General features: G+C 36.6%; 1 protein-coding gene across 1 annotated transcript in view; it reads left to right on the top strand.

Annotated features, from left to right (window-relative positions):
* Nucleotides 1–10: 10 nt before the first annotated feature.
* Nucleotides 11–18,630, top strand: part of LOC102801096 (nucleosome-remodeling factor subunit BPTF-like) — an 83,018-nt gene continuing 64,398 nt past the window's right edge. Inside the window, exons 1-3 of the mRNA XM_085502602.1 lie at nt 11–1,524; nt 15,891–16,096; nt 16,251–17,812. Of these exons, the coding sequence (XP_085358728.1) occupies nt 317–1,524; nt 15,891–16,096; nt 16,251–17,812 (2,976 nt within the window). The 5' untranslated portion in view covers nt 11–316. The remainder of the gene's footprint in view (nt 1,525–15,890; nt 16,097–16,250; nt 17,813–18,630) is intronic.

Genomic DNA, 18,630 nt, shown 5'->3' on the forward strand with positions numbered 1-18,630 from the left:
GAGATTTTGTCGAGATTTGTGGTCTAAATTAAAATCGGGGAGACAACTAAATAAGTCAATATTAGTGTGTTAGCATGACCCGGAAATGAGTTGAAATTCGTGTGTGATTTGGTGGAGAGAATCGTACAATATGTCATCAGTAATGTCACGTGATCTTATAAGCGCTTGAAAATGGCGGACATCAAAATTCAACATGGAGTCTAAAAATAGAAGTGCCGAAATCCCGCTGTCCCAGTGAAGGAGTGAGGTCAGATTTACAATATTATTCAGGTGAACTGTTTTTCTTCCCGTTGGTATAGAATTTGTGTATCTCATCATGAAACGGGGACGTGGAAGGCCACCGAAAAATCCTATTGTGTCAGCTGGATACGTTTCTGTTGCAAAACGAAAAAAAACACTTCGAGATGCGGGAAGTGCATCGAGTTCGCGCTCCAGCACGCCGCTAAGTTGCTTGTCAACACCCTCAAGAGGCAGAACACCGCGAGCTGCAAGAACAAATACTCGCGAAGCCGCAAAGAAAAGCAAGAAATTAATTGCTCAAGTTATCGGTTTCGAAGATAAATCAGTTGTTTCTGAGCATTGCCCGACATCGGAGTTGGAAGACCATGACAGTGATTCAGATTTCATTGAATCGGACTCCGAGAGTGTGTATTCAGAAAGCAGCTTTCAAAGTTACAGCACGGTGAGTAGTACGCCGAGCAGAAGAAAGAATCGCCTGCCAAGACCGCCGACACCACCGGGATTACTGGAAGTAGAAATCCCTCCCTTACAATTGCCATCATCGTCTGATGACTTGCTACTGGATAATAATTTGGTGTTGACAGCGGTAAGCATTTATGAAACACTCAGACACTTCAAACATCAACTCAGATTGTCTCCATTTAGATTTGAAGATTTTTGTGCAGCTTTACAAAGCCAAGAACAGTGTGCATTATTGGCTGAAACTCATATTTGTTTGTTGAAAGCCTTGCTCAGAGAGGATGAAGGGAATAGCACCACTTTTGGTCCACATGACACCAAAGACAGCATAAATATACAATTGTTTTTTGTGGATGGGATGACTTGGCCTGAACTTGTGCGAGCTTACATTGAAAGCGACTCAGAATCCCAAAGCTTTCTTCATGCATGTGAAAGTGAAAATTATCCATACAAAACAGTGGCTGATAAACTGAAAACTTTACAGTTTCTTACTGATCAATTTCTGAGTTCCAATGTTGTCAGAGAGGACATCCTCAATGAGGGTGCCATTACCTATGATGATCATTGCCGCAACTGCCATAAAATGGGAGATCTTCTCTGCTGTGAGACCTGCTCCGCTGTTTATCACTTAGAATGTGTAAATCCACCGTTAGAAGAAGTTCCAGAAGAAGATTGGGTGTGTGAGATATGTGCTGCTAATCAGGTGTCTGGGGTAACGGATTGCATCTCTGAAGTTGAGAAAAGTGGTTTGCTTATACGACACGAGCCACTGGGATATGACAGACATGGTAGAAAATATTGGTTTCTTTGCAGACGATTAATAATGTAAGTATTATAACATGTCAGGTCTGATTTTTGTGTCAGAGTATGAATGTTTTTCTGTGTAATGAATGTCAGAACATAGTTTGGATTTTAGCTGGGTTAAGGAAAATAACTTTATCAATTTATTGAATGTATTATATGTTTAAAATTCAGTGAAAGTGAAAATAAACACTGAGAAAAAGAATGTGACACTGACACTAGTGAAATATAAGTCTTATAATCTGTATTGCAAGGTATTTCAAGGACTGTGATAATGATGCTTGATCAGGCTGGATGAAAAAAACACATTGACAAAGTGTCATTTCACAAGTAAAAACATCTCGGTAGGGCTGCTTGGAATAATTAAAATATATGGAGATGATCAGCATAACAATAGTACACACAATTTGAACTTATAAATTGTCATTCATATGAAATGCAATGGGAGAAATCACTGTCAGTGTTGTTAAACAATTCCTAGATTCGGATTTAATCGCTTGACTCCTTAGAAACTTTTTTCTGCTTTCACCCTCACCCCTCTGTCAGGATTTCAAGATTAACATGTGAAAGCATGGGACAAACTCCAGTATAAACAGTGTCCTTTCATTCTACTATCAGTGTTCACAATATTTATTTTCTACATGAGATAAACTTGTATATAAATTAATCTGGTCATGATGTTTGCTCTAACACCTATGATTTATTTTTGAAGTGTGTTTGACCATGGAACTATAAACCACAGGAAGAACAAGGAAACTAAGCGGATTAAAAAAACATTTGTCTTAGTTTATCCATAGACCTTAGAAAGAGAGGGACAGGCAACTGGATTATAAAACAAAGGATTTCACGACATCCGGCGTGCAACGTGGGTTACTACAGTTATAAACAAATGACCAAGCTAAGGAAGCTGTATGCCGTCACTCACAATCAATCGGCCGCGCAGTTTGCAACACGTCTTTCAGTGCGTGTCGCATCCATTTTTTTGTACTGGTTATTAGGTGACACTGTATTCATCAGTATAAATTAACTACTCGGCTGATTTTATTGTGCGGTGACAAATGGTTGACTAATACTTATCCTGCGACTGCCATATTTTTGCCTGTTTTCAGGAAAATAAAAACACTTGTTGTTTGCATTATCGTATTTTCACTTAAATCATACTATTTTCAATGATACTCGCGTATTTTAGTTTTGCTAGTCTATATTTTAAAATCGTAATTCCGAAATTTCCGAACTGTCTGAAAGGCCGTCTAAACAGACAGGACTCGTCCAGATTGTTTTTAGATCGCTGTATTTTCTCCCCATTTCTCAAAAATAAAAAAATCTATTGTTCCAATTTTTTGCGGTTTTACTTGAGTCCTGCCATTTTCGAAGTAATTAGGGTATTTTAATTTGATGACTTGCTATACAAAAGTCGAAATTACGAATTTTCTAAACTGTTTGAAACCGTGAAAGTCAGCAGCTTACACCGGAAATGGCTGACCCGGTTTGTTTGTCAAAAATAAAACATCTGTTCAAATTATTGCATTTTTTACTTGAGTCGTACAATTTTCGAAGTAATTAGGGTATTTTAATTTGATGACTTTCGTTACAAAAGTAGAAATTCTGAATTTTTCAAACTGTTTGTAAGCGTGTGACAATCGTCCGACAACGAAAATGGCTGACCCGATCTTTTTTTGATTGCTTTATTTTTGCCCGATTTCTCAAAAATAAAACATCTATTGTTCAAATTGTTGCATTTTTTACTTGAGTCATGCTATTTTCGAAGTAATTAGGGTATTTTATTTTGATAACTTGCTATACAAAAGTCGAAATTACAAATTTTCTAAACTGTTTGAAACCATGAAAGTCAGCAGCTTACACCGAAAATGGCTGACCCAGTCTGTTTTAGATCGCTGTATTTTCGCCCGATTTCTCAAAATAAAAACATCTGTTGTTCAAATTATTGCGTTTACTAAATAATTTGGGTATTTTAATTTGATTACTTGCTTTAAAAAAAGTCGAAATTCTGAATTTTCTAAACTATTTGGAAACGTGTGATACTAAGTGGAAAACTCATTAACATACAATTAGCATATTCATGACCGTCGCTTCAGTAGTCACGCAGGGAAACTCACGCGATTTGCGTGATTTCACGAGTGCTGCCCACAGTACAAATAAACAGATGGTTGTTTATTCGTTAATAGGATTGTGAGATTATTTGGAGGATTATAACCCAGGTTAAAACAAAAGAAATGATGTAGTTGCCTGTCCTTCTCTTTCTAAGGTCTATGGTTTATCTTACAGTGCTTTCGCTTTTGTTTCCACAACATAAGTCATACTCCATGTTAGTTGCCGCCGATACGTTCGTATCAACCGCTTTGCTGGGAACGGAAAACTTGAAAAAAAATTTTTTATATCTGCGCAGTAAAATATTTCATTCACTACGCATGCACAAACAAGTCGGTCTGCAGGATGACCTTCATTGTAATCAGGGATTGAAATAGAATTTTTTACCTGCATGCACAGTGTGCACGTTGAATTTGAAATTTACCTGCACCAACTTGTTGTGAAATGCACCACTTTTAAAGTTTTAATAAAGTTTCTTTATAAGATCGTCGTCATCAGACCATGCAGCCTCATTTACTGGTACTCGAGATCCATATCGTCTTATTTGGGGTCTTCTGCTTGTTTTGCTATCTTGAAACCACAAGTCAATTGCATTGTCAGGAACAAATGTGTCAAGTTCATCATCACATAAATTGCTTGCCATTAATGGTGTTAAGGTTTCAGGTTGAAGCCTGCTTCGCCAGTCACTTTTAATTACTGACATTAGTGAAAATCCGCGTTCACATACCGCTGTACTACATGGTATGAGAAGAACTACATGTACATGTATCTTGACAAGCATGTAGTAAGATGCCTTCATATACAAGTTTCCCATCAGCATTAGTAGATATGCCTTCCATCATGCATCTTTTCAGTTTGTCTTCATCTTTATACTGTACCATCAGTTTCTTTACAGACTCAGCCATATTTCTGACTCTTTCTACAGTAACCTCATTGTCTTGGAGGCATTTACTGAGTGTACTTATCATTCTAAAGTAAATTTGCAGGAATTTACAGAAGATCACAAACTTAACACTTTTCAAAATTTTCAGGAAATACACTGCTTTGTCTTTGCTTTCTTTTCCACCATGTATTCTGACATCTTCTATATGTGCAATATGAACTTTGTAGTTCCTGAGTAGAGCCTGAACTCCTCTTTCATGATGAGGCACCCATCTTGTACCACTAACATTCACTGGCCTTAGAACAGAAATACACAGAGCTTCCCCAGCATTCTTAAAAGCAGCCCAATTCAGGGGGGAGTACTTATAGAAAAGGTACACCTTCTGAAGAAATTCATGGACTACAGTGAGATATGGCATTTGCTTTAGAACATCTTTGACAGCAAGTTCAAGTCTATTTGCAAAACAATGAACAACAACTAAGTGTGGTACATCTTCTTTCAATCTCGTGGCTACCCCTGATTTCGACCCCATCATCACATTGGCACCATCAAAACTTGCTGCTACAAGATAATTTTTCCAAGTTTTTCTTTCAAGATTTTCCTCCATTGTACTCTGGAGTGCGGCAGTGATTGACGGAGCATCAGCTTTAACAAGTGGTTTAAATGTTACAAATCTGTATGTTGGCCTACCATTTTTAATGTAATTAACATATACAATTTCCTCATCAGTAATACTAGTGTCTGTACTTCCATTTGACAGTATAGCAAAAAACTCTGATTCACTCATTTCTTTGATCATCTCAACACGTTTACTTTCATATATGTAATCTGTGAATGTCCGTGCCTGCTTGTCATTTGCATAGGTTTCACAAACAGGTACATTATTAACAGCCAATAATTTTATCTGTCCAGGAAAATCTGTGAATGGACGTCCGGATTTAGCCAGAAAGAAAGCCACACGAAATAAAACTCTCATTTGTTCCAGTTCACTTTTTGACTCCCGTGTGCGAAGCACAAAAAGGGAGTCTTTGCAGTTAGTGTGTCTGTATGTGTGTGTATGTATATGTGTGTGTGTGTGTGTCCGTCTGTTCCACTGATATCTCAAGAACCATACATCAGTTTTTGATGAAACTTGGTGCATAGATGCTCTGGGCCAATGCGCAGATTTGATTAGGTTTTGGTAAAAATCCATGCATATTAATTACCTAATTTGCATGATAATTAGCTGATTTTTAACTGTTCCATGACTGTTCCACTGATATCAGTGTTCTCCCCAGACTTCATGTCAAGCATCACGGCCAATTTGCATAACAATGCATCTAATTTGCATAATTTTTATTTGCATAATAATCAGTTTTTCCCAACAAATATTGTCAATCTACAATTAATTAAAGACAAGATATTTTTATATCTGATAAATTTTATATCATTTTACTGCATTGTATTTTTTGTTTTTGTATCAAGTCAAATAAAGTTTGAAATGGAACATCATAAAGAGGAAAAAAAAATTGAAAAACTTGTGTTATAGCCAGTCAGTGAATATACTGTTATCCATGGATGTAACTGGTTCATCATTGTGTATAAGTTTTAGTGCCCATGTCACTGTCGGTTCATATAAACGTCGGGGAAAACATTTTTTGGTTAAATATATAAAGTCGGCAAGATATCGAAATATGTTGAAATTAATAAATCATTAATTAAAGAAAAATTCTACAATGGCAGTTCGGCGATTTTTCATTGCAATATACCTTGTGAGTACAACGCTACGATCACCGTAACATTGTCAGCTGACGGCATTGCGTTGGACGGGTATTCACCGCTGCTATTGCGATCATCGGTATCTGACTTTTTGCTGTGAAATACACAAATTGTTTATTAAAACGATTCATTGATGTTAATAATCATAAGCATTACATCTAAATTGCCAACGAGATGTTGTTTTTAAACATCGCGGAAAATCATGCATTCTGCGCCGCCATCTTTGTTACCTCGATCAGAACCCCTGATACCCCAGCATGCATCGGTCACAATGTTGCAACGTGCATTATGTCGCCTTAGGGCGGCGTTTTTCTGTACTAAGGTACCCTATGAATGGGGTATTTCCAGAGGTCAGAGTTTGTTTTGTCTCATCCCGTCTCGTCTGCTGTTGAAATATTCATACTTTTCTTTCAATGCGACTTAATTTCACTTGTTCTTTTTTTAATTTTGGAGTAAATAATGTCACCAGTGATTGAGTGATAACAAATCAGAGTGCAGCAAATCAGAACCCCTGATACCCCAGCATGCATCGGTCACAATGTTGCAACGTGCATTATGTCGCCTTAGGGCGGCGTTTTTCTGTACTAAGGTACCCTATGAATGGGGTATTTCCAGAGGTCAGAGTTTGTTTTGTCTCATCCCGTCTCGTCTGCTGTTGAAATATTCATACTTTTCTTTCCAATGCGACTTAATTTCACTTGTTCTTTTTTTAATTTTGGAGTAAATAATGTCACCAGCGATTGAGTGATAACAAATCAGAGTGCAGCAAATCGGGGTTGATCTTCCCGACGTACGCCGTGACTTGTTTTGTCACATTGTTGCCGTTGCGTGCAATGGGCAAATTATTGCTATTCCAGTTATTTTTTTTTTATTTGGAGGCTCTGCACTTTTGAAAGACTTCGCAACATATTGCAGACTTCCGTTTTTATCACTGACTTTGTATGGCTAACAAAAGCGGGATTACCTAAATCGATCAATACATGTTATTGTTTTAAATACGTGCAAGACGAGACTGACACTTGTAAACAAAAATATAAGCATCACGGCTGAGTGACCAAGCGTCACGGACAAAGGGCAAGCATCACGACCGAGTGTCCAAGCGTCACGGTACCGTGTCGCTTCAGAGGCCTGGGGAGAACACTGGATATCTAAAGAACCACTCATTGGATTTTGATGAAACTTGGCACACAGATGCTCCAAACTAATGCGCAGATTTGATTTGGGTAAAAATCTGCAATATTAATTACCTAATTTGCATAATGATTAATCAATTTTCGGCTTTCCACTGATATCTCAAGTACTAATCATCACATTTCAATGAAATTTGGTACATAGATGTCATAGGACACTGCACAGACCTGATAGTTTTTAGGGTAATACGAGTACATATTAATTATCTAATTTGCATAATTAATTAATTTTCAGCTTTTGGTATTTCAAGTAGTATATTCACATTTCAATGACACTTGGTACATAGATGGTCATAGGACACTGCACAGACCTGATAGTTTTTAGGGTAATAAGAGTACATATTAATTACCTAATTAGCATAATAAATTAATTTTCAGCTTTTGATATTTCAAGTAGTAATCATCACATTTCAATGAAATTTGGTACATAGATGTCATAGGACAATGCACAGACCTGATAGTTTTTAGGGTAATATCAGTATATATTAATTAGCTAATTTGCATAATTAATTAATTTTCAGCTTTTGATATTTCAAGTAGTAATCACATTTCAATAAAATTTGGTACATGGATGTCATAGGACACTGCACAGACCTGATAGTTTTCAGGGTAATATGAGTACATATTAATTAATTAATTTTCAGCTTTTGATATATCAAGTAGTAATCATCATATTTCGATGAGACTTGCTACATAGATCTTCTAGGATTATGCAGACACCTGATTTGTTTTAATTGGATATTAATTACCTAATTTGCATAATGTTCCACTGATATATAAAGAACCACAAATTGGATTTTAATGAAACTTTTAAAGAGAACTATGCAGAAACCCAATTAGTTTTTGGTGAATATTTATGCTTATTAATCACCTAATTAACTTTATTAATTAACACTGATATCTCAATTACTGATCATCACATTTGAATAAAATTTGGTAAATAAATGCTCTAGGACAATAGACAGGCCTGATTAATTTTGATTAATATTAATTCTCTAATTAGCATAATAATTCATAATTTTGTTGTTCTGTTCATATTAGTTACCTGATTTACATAATTAGTTTTCAGCTTTTCCATCAATATCTCATGTACAAGTAATTTTGAATTAATTTTTAATGTGTCTTCAATACTCTCTCAGCACACGGGAGTTCTTTCTAAGCTTTCTTTGATTTTCATTCTAATCAAAAGTCGTTCTATTGGTCTGTCTTTTGGATTACATTCCTTGACTTGCTTTGATACTACAGCCTGGACATGGTTACTTGTATTTTCATGACCATTTAAAACATGTAAACGAAAGGAATTACACCCTTGTGTCCGAAATTTGTTTACCTTTCCACTGTGGTCAAACTTCTGACAAACATCACAAAACATTATGTTATTTTTTTCATCGAATATTAGCCATTTTTTCTCTTGAAGCCTGTTGAAAACGATAAACTTTTTTTTTCTTAGTGGGTGGCGATTCAATCACTGAGTCAAACGAAGTACTCGCGTCGCGGTCCCCAGTGTTGACACATGATGCCGCACTTGTACTCTGCTGAGATTCAACATTTCCTTCAGTGGTAGAAACGTGTCAAAGTACATGTATTACATCCTGTTCAGAAATATTTCCATTATCGGGATCATTTTTTGTTGCTTGAGATACTGGGCATTCAGGCTTCGTTGTTTTGACATGATTGTATACCAACCGAATGACGCGCGACTATCGACGTGAGACCCAGAGTACGCTACCAATTTACTTCCGGGTTCTCGATTGATGCGTTCACGAACGATGCGATCACGGACGAATTAGATTTTTTTCACTTTTGTTTTTGAGTTTTTTAGCTCCGCTGTCGACTTTGTCGAGCGGAGCTTATCATATGAGTAATTGTCCGTCGTCCGTGTCAATGTTTTACTTTTTCGACTTCTTCTTGAAAACTACAAGCCTGAATGCTTTGATACTTGGTGTATATGTACCTTGGGTAGACCTCTCTTAGGTTTGTTCATTTCATGTTGATATCTTCAATTCTCTAATTTTGGTGAATATTTTTGTCATTTTTGGTAAAAAGTGATATTTTCGACTTCTTGTTAAAAACCGCAAGTCCAATTGATTTGATACTACATATATAGGTACTGCATGTGGACCTCTCTCATATTTGTTCATTTCGTGATGATATCTTCAATTCTCTAATTTTGGTGAATATTTTTGTCATTTTTGGTAAAAAGTGATATTTTCGACTTCTTGTTAAAAACCGCAAGTCTGATTGCTTTGATATTACATATATAGGTACTACATGTGGACCTCTCTCAGATTTGTTCATTTTGTGATGATATTTTCAATTCTCTAATTTTGGTAAATATTTTTGTAAAAAGTGATATTTTCGACTTCTTGTTAAAAACCAATAGTTCAATTGCTTTGATATTACATATATAGATACTACATGTAGACCTTTCTCAGATTTGTTCATTTTGTGATGATATCTTCAGTTCTCTAATTTTGGTGAATATTTTTGTCATTTTTGGTAAAAAGTGATATTTTCGACTTCTTATTGAAAACTGTAAGTCTGATTGCTTTGATATTACATATATAGGTACTACATGTGGACCTCCCTCAGATTTGTTTGTTTTGTGATGATATCTTCAATTCTCTATTTATTTTGGTGAATATTTTTGTAATTTTTTGGTAAAAAGTGATATTTTCGACTTCTTGTTAAAAACTGTAAGTCCGATTGCTTTGATACTATTCATATTGTTCATTTTCTAATGATGTCTTCAGTTCTTTAATTGAAATGTGCATTGCTAACAGCGGAGCTATCTCAGCCGATAGGCTGCTTGTTTACAATATTGGTTGAAACTAATTTAGGCTTAGTGAATATAATGAGAAAATGTTGTGTTAATTTCTACATGCACAGCGTGCACATTGGATTTTGAGTTTACTTGCACTAGCTAATAATCTATGTGCATAGTGCAGTGTGCACCCGAGTATTTCGAACCCTGGTAATGGAAGTCGGTGCAACGGGTCGGAGTTTAGCGAATTTTCATCATTTTCTATGTCGTTTTTGGATTACTTCTTGTTTTAAATAAGGTTGCAAAAGTATGGGAAACATGGGGTTTGGTATGCTGTTTGTTGTTGAGATATCCTGACTTATTCTGTGTTTTTCTTCGATCGCCAGAAGTGGCAATGTGTTTTTTTTTTCCCGTTGAATGCCGCTCATTTATCAGTGTTTTTGTCTTGGCGGCATTGTTTTTTTATGCTATAACCGAAACAACTCGATCACGTGATCTCCCGAAGTCGCCCGATTGACTCTGAAAATGACCGATAGTCAGAGATTAACGTTCATTTGTGTAAATTGGCTTATTTTTTAATGCGACGAAATAAACAGTCAAAATAAACATTTGACATCGCGGCAACTATCATAGTTCAAAGGAAACAAAGTCGTTGTTCTTCCTGTGGTTTATAGTCCCATGGTTTGACATACGCCTTCAGATTCCTCATGTGGAATCACTTGGAGAAAATAACTCCATCATTTCACTGCATTTGAATAAAATAATAACATTGTGTTTAAATGTCAGAATATAACATGTCGAAGTATAATTATATTTCATAATGATTTTGTGAATATGACATGTATTAAATGTCAACAAAGTCAATAGGTATAAACATGCCTCTAATTCATTTCACATGAAAAAATGCCACTGTTGCAACAGACACCAAAATAAACAGATCATGAAAACTACCATCTACTTATCAATTTCCATCAGAACATTGCAATATCCTTTGATTCAGTTATTTTGGTACTCGCTGTAACCATTGTGAATCACAAAGCTGTTGAATTGGAAATGAATGGATTTTAGTTATATGATATTTAAAAACTGTTCACATCAAAAAATTAGCAAAAATTATTAGGAATTGAATAACTAATCAAAATAATGGGAGGTTAACCTTAGATTCATTCAACTGTCCTCGTCCATAAAAAAAACGACTAGGTTTAAAGAGAAACGCCGACAACGTAAACCTGGCGCAACACTTTTGAAAGAAATAGATTCCGGACCAGCCCATGATCACCGAGGTGGATTTCAGAAGAGAGAGAGACGTTCGGCAAGTGTTTTAAATGAGTTGAGTTTTTTTGCGATCCTGATTATCGTTTTATAGAGACCATTTAGTTCCTGTTAAGTAAAAGGTAGCAATCATTTTGACAGTGACACGAAAACAAAGCGTCCGACAAACAGGAAATTACACAGCCCATTTTCGAAGGCTAAAAGTTTCTGAATTGTTTGGTGATTGGTGTTGAATGTCGAATTCACACTTCTGTTCTTTTTTACCTCCATGCTTGCAGCTTGATCTGCGTAATAATTTATGAAATAAGAATCCGGGCTTGGTCAATGTGTTTCCACCAAATAAAGTTTTAATACGATGTTATAATTATGACAATCACGCCATGGATCAAGCTAACTCGAATCCACTCTGAATTTATCTGTATGTGTGTCGATCTCGATTATTTTTGTTATTCAATTAAACGTCGCTTTTAACGCACTTGCCCTCGCCGTGACCAGACGCGTTCACCTATTTCAACAAAATGTCAATTTATTTCCATGCGGCTGTCATTTATTTAGTTACTGTGATTTGTCGTTTTTTTAATTATTTTATAGTGATCACTATAGTCTAATGTTTAGAATGTCAAAATATGTTCTCTTTTATTTTAATTTTGAAAGTTTTATTCAGACGATCATGGAAATAAAACAGTGTTGTGACGTGCCTAGTAACCTGCTAAATAACGAGATAATTCCGACGTCAAATTCTATTTTGTCCAGCAACAGTGTACAAACGTGCGCCGGTGTCGGTGACGATCACGGTGACCAGCTACACCAGAACGGACATATTCCGCATCTAACTCAACCCCATGCAACAAAAATTGATACTATGTGTTCATTATGGTCCATTCTTCCTCGACGAACAAGTACATACGTGACAATATAGTCAAAGACGAGAAAACTGCACAAGAAATTTGCCTTATTTACACGTATCGGCAATGCAAGCTGCCATGCGACTTCCCCTTCTGACGTCACAAGGGGAATTTCTGTATGCAAATGAGGAGCCTCGTTTTAAAATACACAAAAATAAAGTTGCCGTAGACTGAGTTTAAAACACATTTTTTCACTTAAAAAAATAATTCATGCTTAGAAACATAAAAATTAATAATATTTATGTATCAATTGATAATTTTAGGCGTGAAAATAGCAGCCATTTCACAGGCACTTTAAATTTGCTTGATAATAATAATCTTCATGAGTTATTTTGCATAATAAAAACATTGGTGTAAATGTTTGCATTGGGTGCATGAATTAATAGAGGTCGCAAATTAAGAGTAGTGTTCACACACGGTTCCTTAGCACGGGCTGAGAAATGCTAAGTATGGATTAAATCTGGCCTGTTTTTAATACCCGATCCAGACCTTTAGCATGGGCTATCGAAGTGTGCATGAATGCTCAGCTCGGGCTAAGCACCAAAAAAGCCATTGTATTCAATGTTCATTTGGACGATTTACTATTACATGTATATTCATAACTATTGATTTCGGCATGCCATTCCATACATGACAGTCAATGCGAGCACTTCTATGGACATTGTTCTTGAGGGGAAAAAAAAAATAACGATGAGACTCTGCTACTTCCTGTTATTCTGCAATCTACACTTTAACTTGGGGAACTGATCATTACCACCAAGCCGGTTTCCTGTGAGTCTCCTGCGGCATGCGTTTCTTTACCGTACCGGCCGCTGCTTTACCGTACCGGCCGCTGCTTTACCGTACCGGCCGCTGCTTTACCGTACCGGCCGCTGCTTTACCGTACCCGAAGGTCATTAGCCGTACCGGCAAGGCCGTTACCGTACTGGCAGGAGGCAATTCACACTTCTGACAAGTTAATTTATGCATTGATTTTCCGGTTTACCGGTAAAATGCCGACCTGTTTAAATTTCAGTTTTATGCACAGGATCGCCTGAGAAAGCAAAACTGGAGAATTAATTTGAGTAGAATTTGTTTAGTTTGTAGTTATAGTCAGTTTATAAATCATTTTGTTCATGTTTGCTATGCAGTAGCTTTCGAGGTCAAATACACCACCAGGTCAATTTGTTGCGTCTTTTTATTTGTCAGAGATTAAACTTTACCATTATTATTGCATAATATTTACATTCAAGTTGCTACACATGATTTTTTTGAGACCATGGAGCTCCCAGTACGTCCATGTGAACTGTTGGATATGACTACAGATGGAACTGCGTCTTTATTTTATACGATATTTTTATTTTTTTTAAATTGGGATCAGTGCTCCCAAATCAACTGAGCCGACAAAGTGGGTTACAAAAATAACAGTTCCATGAAAGTGGCTATATTTGTGTATGATGAATCCTGAGTCGGTAGTTTTGGCATGTAACCTAATGGTTTTGGTTATTGTTAAAAATGCACAGTGCAGACGTAATTTTGTTTTCATTTTTTCACTTTATCTGGCGCCAGTGCACGTGTGCTTGGATGTTTTTTTATTCAGTGATTGGGCTAAATATTTGAGGACGTTGCCAACGTATTCAACATACGAAAATAGCATGTGTGTGCGTTTGCGTGAATGATAGATGCAGACGAGATTTCTCGTCGCAACGCGTTTTATTAGTTTATTTCCAACGCGAGTGGTCGGCGCCTTTGATTGCGTTTAGTTTGTTCTTTCATTCGCAAAATCTATCGCTGGCACCGTTTATTTTGTTATGTCTCACAACTGAATGTCCAAGCTGACTTTGTATTGGCTGTAATTATATTTTTTTTGTAAAACAAAAAAAAGTCCCGACCTTTCCAGTCTAAATCGTATTCTTCCCCAAACCAAACAGCCCTTTTCAGGGCCAATCACATGTTCCAAAAAGAGATATACCGGCACACTTGCACACTCTGTTTTGTTATAATAAAGTTACATTGGGGATTGTTGGAGGAGGTGTGTAAATATCGGGTAAATATGTTTGGACAATTCCATAAGCAAACTCACAAAATGAGGTCGAAAAGCAATAGAAAAATGTTGACCTAGAGCAAGGTCAAATTCCGTTTTACGCACTTGAATTTTATCTGGACTACGTGCACGCGTTGCGCGTGTTATTGTCAACAAAGTATCAAAACAGATTTTCGAACGCCCAAGCCCGAATTTAAATACATGTGAGCTCGGCCAAGCGAGTCACGCTGACACATTATGCAAGTATCATCGAATTCATGCGACAGGTTGAGACGTTTTATTCAACGTCGTGGGTAAGCTACGATGTAGGACTGTCGTTTTATAGCGTTACAGGCGATCATGAATATGTGAATAACACACATATATTGAAAAAAAAACATGAAATTTCAGAAAGACTTTTTTATTTAATTTATTTATTTGTATTTCGACGGTTGTCCGACTTTCTTTCCACTGTGTGAGCTACTGACAAATATAAACAAATAATTAACCCATCGAGTCCTCTAGTCGACTGGGACGTAACACTCTGTTGTACAAGTCATGTCCTTTTCAAATTATTCACTTTCAATGGGTGGGTAAAAAAAAAATCTTATTGTTTGCAAAATGCCCAATTAATTCATGCATGACTCGCGGTTACCGGCAGGGCGCAGATCAGTTACCGGGGCTTTGTTTACCATGCATTCATTAATCGAAGGTGATAAATAGTCGGTATTGGTCCTATCAGTACGGTAATTGTCCGGCCGGTACGGTAACGCAACGGTCGGTACGGTAAAGCAACGACCGGTACGGTAAAGCAACGACCGGTACGGTAAAGCAACGACCGGTACGGTAAAGCAACGACCGGTACGGTAAACCGAGTCAAACTCACAGGAAACCGGCTGGGTGGTAATGATCAGTTCCCTTGGTATTATTTTATAACTGTAGAACTAACACATATACCTTTCAATCTACTATACTGAGCAATCATAGTTAAAATGACCAAAGATTTTGTATATTTTTAGGTTTGGCCGTTCCTTAGTCCGTGCTAAGCACTGTACCCTCCCGTGCATGGATGCAATTGGGTCTATCCGATATGCAAACATAGAAGATAAGCTTAAATCTTAGCCCGTACTTCATGTAGCATGAACACTACTAATGAGTTTTTACAAAGTTAATAACATTATAACAATACTTGTTCAATAACTGTTTGTCAGAAATTTCAATTTTATCACATGCTACATTCACTACATTTGATTGAAACTAACCAAATACATTATTGACATAGATATTTTAAGAAATACAAAGACTTAGGGAAAAAACGAAATTCAAGAATCAAGCATTCCTTACCTGAATGTTGGACTGAAAACAATTTATTATACATTTGGGAAATGTTAAATTACAATTTGTCTCATATAAGAAATTACTTTTCTCAGAATTAATCGGGATGTTGTTTGTAGTGAATTTGATCAAATTGATGAAATTTACTATGATAATTATTTCTGTCTTTTAGCGAGGGAGAGTCTGAAGTTTATTACTTCAGTACAAAAGCACAAATGGAGGAGTTAATGCATTGTTTGAATTCTAAGTTATGGGAAGCCGATCTGTGTAGAGCACTAAGTGACCAGATGTCAGAGTTATTGGATCATATGAAGAAAACTGAAGATTTAACAAATCAGGCCAGGGGAAATTTAAAATCGGCATTAGATAATGCTGATGGTGAGTAATTATCTATTTAGACTTGTTCTGCAACACATAATTGGTGTATAGTCTAACTTCAGATGGTATTTTCAAAATGTAATTTGGAAAATTCAGGAAGACTCAATTTCATGAAGGTCACTGTGACACCCTGTCTAAATTTTTACATTTACAGATAGAATTCAAAAAGAGAGACTTGACCGAGAAGAAGCTAATCGGAAAGCTGAAGAAGAAACTAAACAGAGAGAAGATGAAGCTAAACAGAAAGTAGAAGAAGAAGCTAAGCAGGAAGAAGACAATGCCAAACAAGAAGAAATGCAAAAAGATGTGGAAGAAAAGATGACGGAAGGCATGAATACAGATACCATGGCAACACCATCAGCTGAAATAACTGTCAACAACTCTGATGGCGAGAGTTTGCAAACCAACCAAGATGTAACAGCTGCAGTTACAACAGATAGCGAATCTCAAATCACTGACGTGTCATCCAAAATATCAGAAGATAGAAAAAATCATATTGCTGAGGAGGAAAAGTCTAGCAGGTCAACAACAAAACAATCCGATACTAAAATAGTCAGCATTCAGTCTTTAATACCTGGCGCCACTAAACGAGAACTAGAGATACAAGATAAAGATGATACTTCAACAAAAACAACGGATACAGATGGAAACAAAGCTACCCCCAAAACCTTTGTCTTTCTCAACAAAGATGGTACAAAATTAACTTATGCTATATCATCCAGCACCAATACCAAACCTACCACAACAGCAGCCAGTACTACTGATGCTAGTGACAAGCCAACTGAAGAGAATAAAGTTGATGATTCAGAAGAAAAAAATAAAGATGAGAAAAAAAATGATGACAATGATGAGAAAGATAAGGGAGAGGAACAAACATCTCCAAAGACGTCTCCCACGACAACCATCATGACAAGATCAAGAAATCCTAACTACAAACCACCTCCTCCTAAAAGTACATCATATGTCACATATGCTACTTCCAAATCCGCTAAAAGTATTGCTGCCATTGCAAATACTGCTACCAAGACAACAACATCCACACCATCAAGCTCATCTTCCTCTGGTGATACAATATTAGTGATCAATGCTCAAGGTGAAATCACACGTGTAAATACAACTAAAAATGCTGATGGTACCTTAACGATAAACGCCAACAATACTGACTCATTGGTTGCTAAAAACCAACAACTTTTCAAACTTGGTATGGAAGGGAACTATAAACTGTATAAGAATGCTTACACTGCCAATACGCTTGGTCTTAACAAGCCACAGCATGCTGAAGATCGAGATAAAAGACGACAGTTATCACATAAATTCAGTCTTACTCAAATGAGTGAGTTCAAATGGAATGGTACAGTACATGGATCCAGGGTTCTCACTATTTCTACACTTCGACTAAGCATAACGCAGCTAGAGACTAATATTGCAGCTCCATTTCTACATTCTAACTGGACTATACATCGTAATAACTGGGTGAAAGCTGTGCATATGTGCAGTACAGCCAGGGAGTTTTCCCTAGCTCTGGCAATATTAGAATCTGCGATTAAACCAGTCATCTTTAACCCAGTCTGGAATGATAGTCTGGGTCACACCCGGATGCAGAGGATGACTGTTCTAGAACGGGAAGAAAAGAAGAAAGCTGACAAGAAGAAAAATGATGATGACGAAGTTGATAGAACTCACTGGGTGAGGTATACATTCAGATTAAAACATCAGGTAAGAAAGCTACAATGTATGGATAAAATAAAATATATTTTGTAACCTGCATTCTACCCATTTCTTAAGAAGTACTAATTAGTCCCCGTTCAAACAAAGTTCATAATTTGTTCAAATTTAGTACATGCATAGTAGATTTTAGATTACATGTTCGTGTCAGTTTGTTTTAAATCAGATCAAAGATCATGCTTTTTGACCATATTACTGTATCCCCAAGGCTTGTGGACCATTTTCATTCATATTTGGCACATACATCATACATATAGTAATACATGTTCATGTCAGTTCACATCAGATCAAAGGTGATGACTGGCATCCATCTGGTTTTTGACTCCCATGTGCGAAGCACAAAATGGGAGTCTTTGCAGTTAGTGTGTCTGTATGTGTATGTGTGTATGTGTGTCCGACTGTTCCACTGCTATCTCAAGAACCATACATCGGTTTTTGATGAAACTTGGTGCATAGATGCTCTGGGCCAATGCGCAGATTTGATTAGGTTTTGGTAAAAATCCATGCTCGTTAATTACCTAATTTGCATGATAATTAGCTAATTTTTAGCTGTTCTATGACTGTTCCACTGATATCTAAAGAACCACTCATTGGATTTTGATGAAACTTGGTACATAGATGCTCTGAACATATGCGCAGATTTGATTAATTTTTGGTAAAAATCTGTGCATATTAATTACCTAATTTGCATGATAATTAGCTATTTTTTAGTGGTTCCATGACTGTTCCACTGATATCTAAACAACCACTCATTGGATTTTGATGAAACTTGGTACATAGATGCTCTGAACTAATGCTAGGTTTTGATT

This window comes from Saccoglossus kowalevskii, chromosome 8 (genome assembly GCF_978046115.1).
Source record: "Saccoglossus kowalevskii chromosome 8, keSacKowa6.1, whole genome shotgun sequence".
Taxonomy (NCBI): Eukaryota; Metazoa; Hemichordata; class Enteropneusta; family Harrimaniidae; genus Saccoglossus; species Saccoglossus kowalevskii.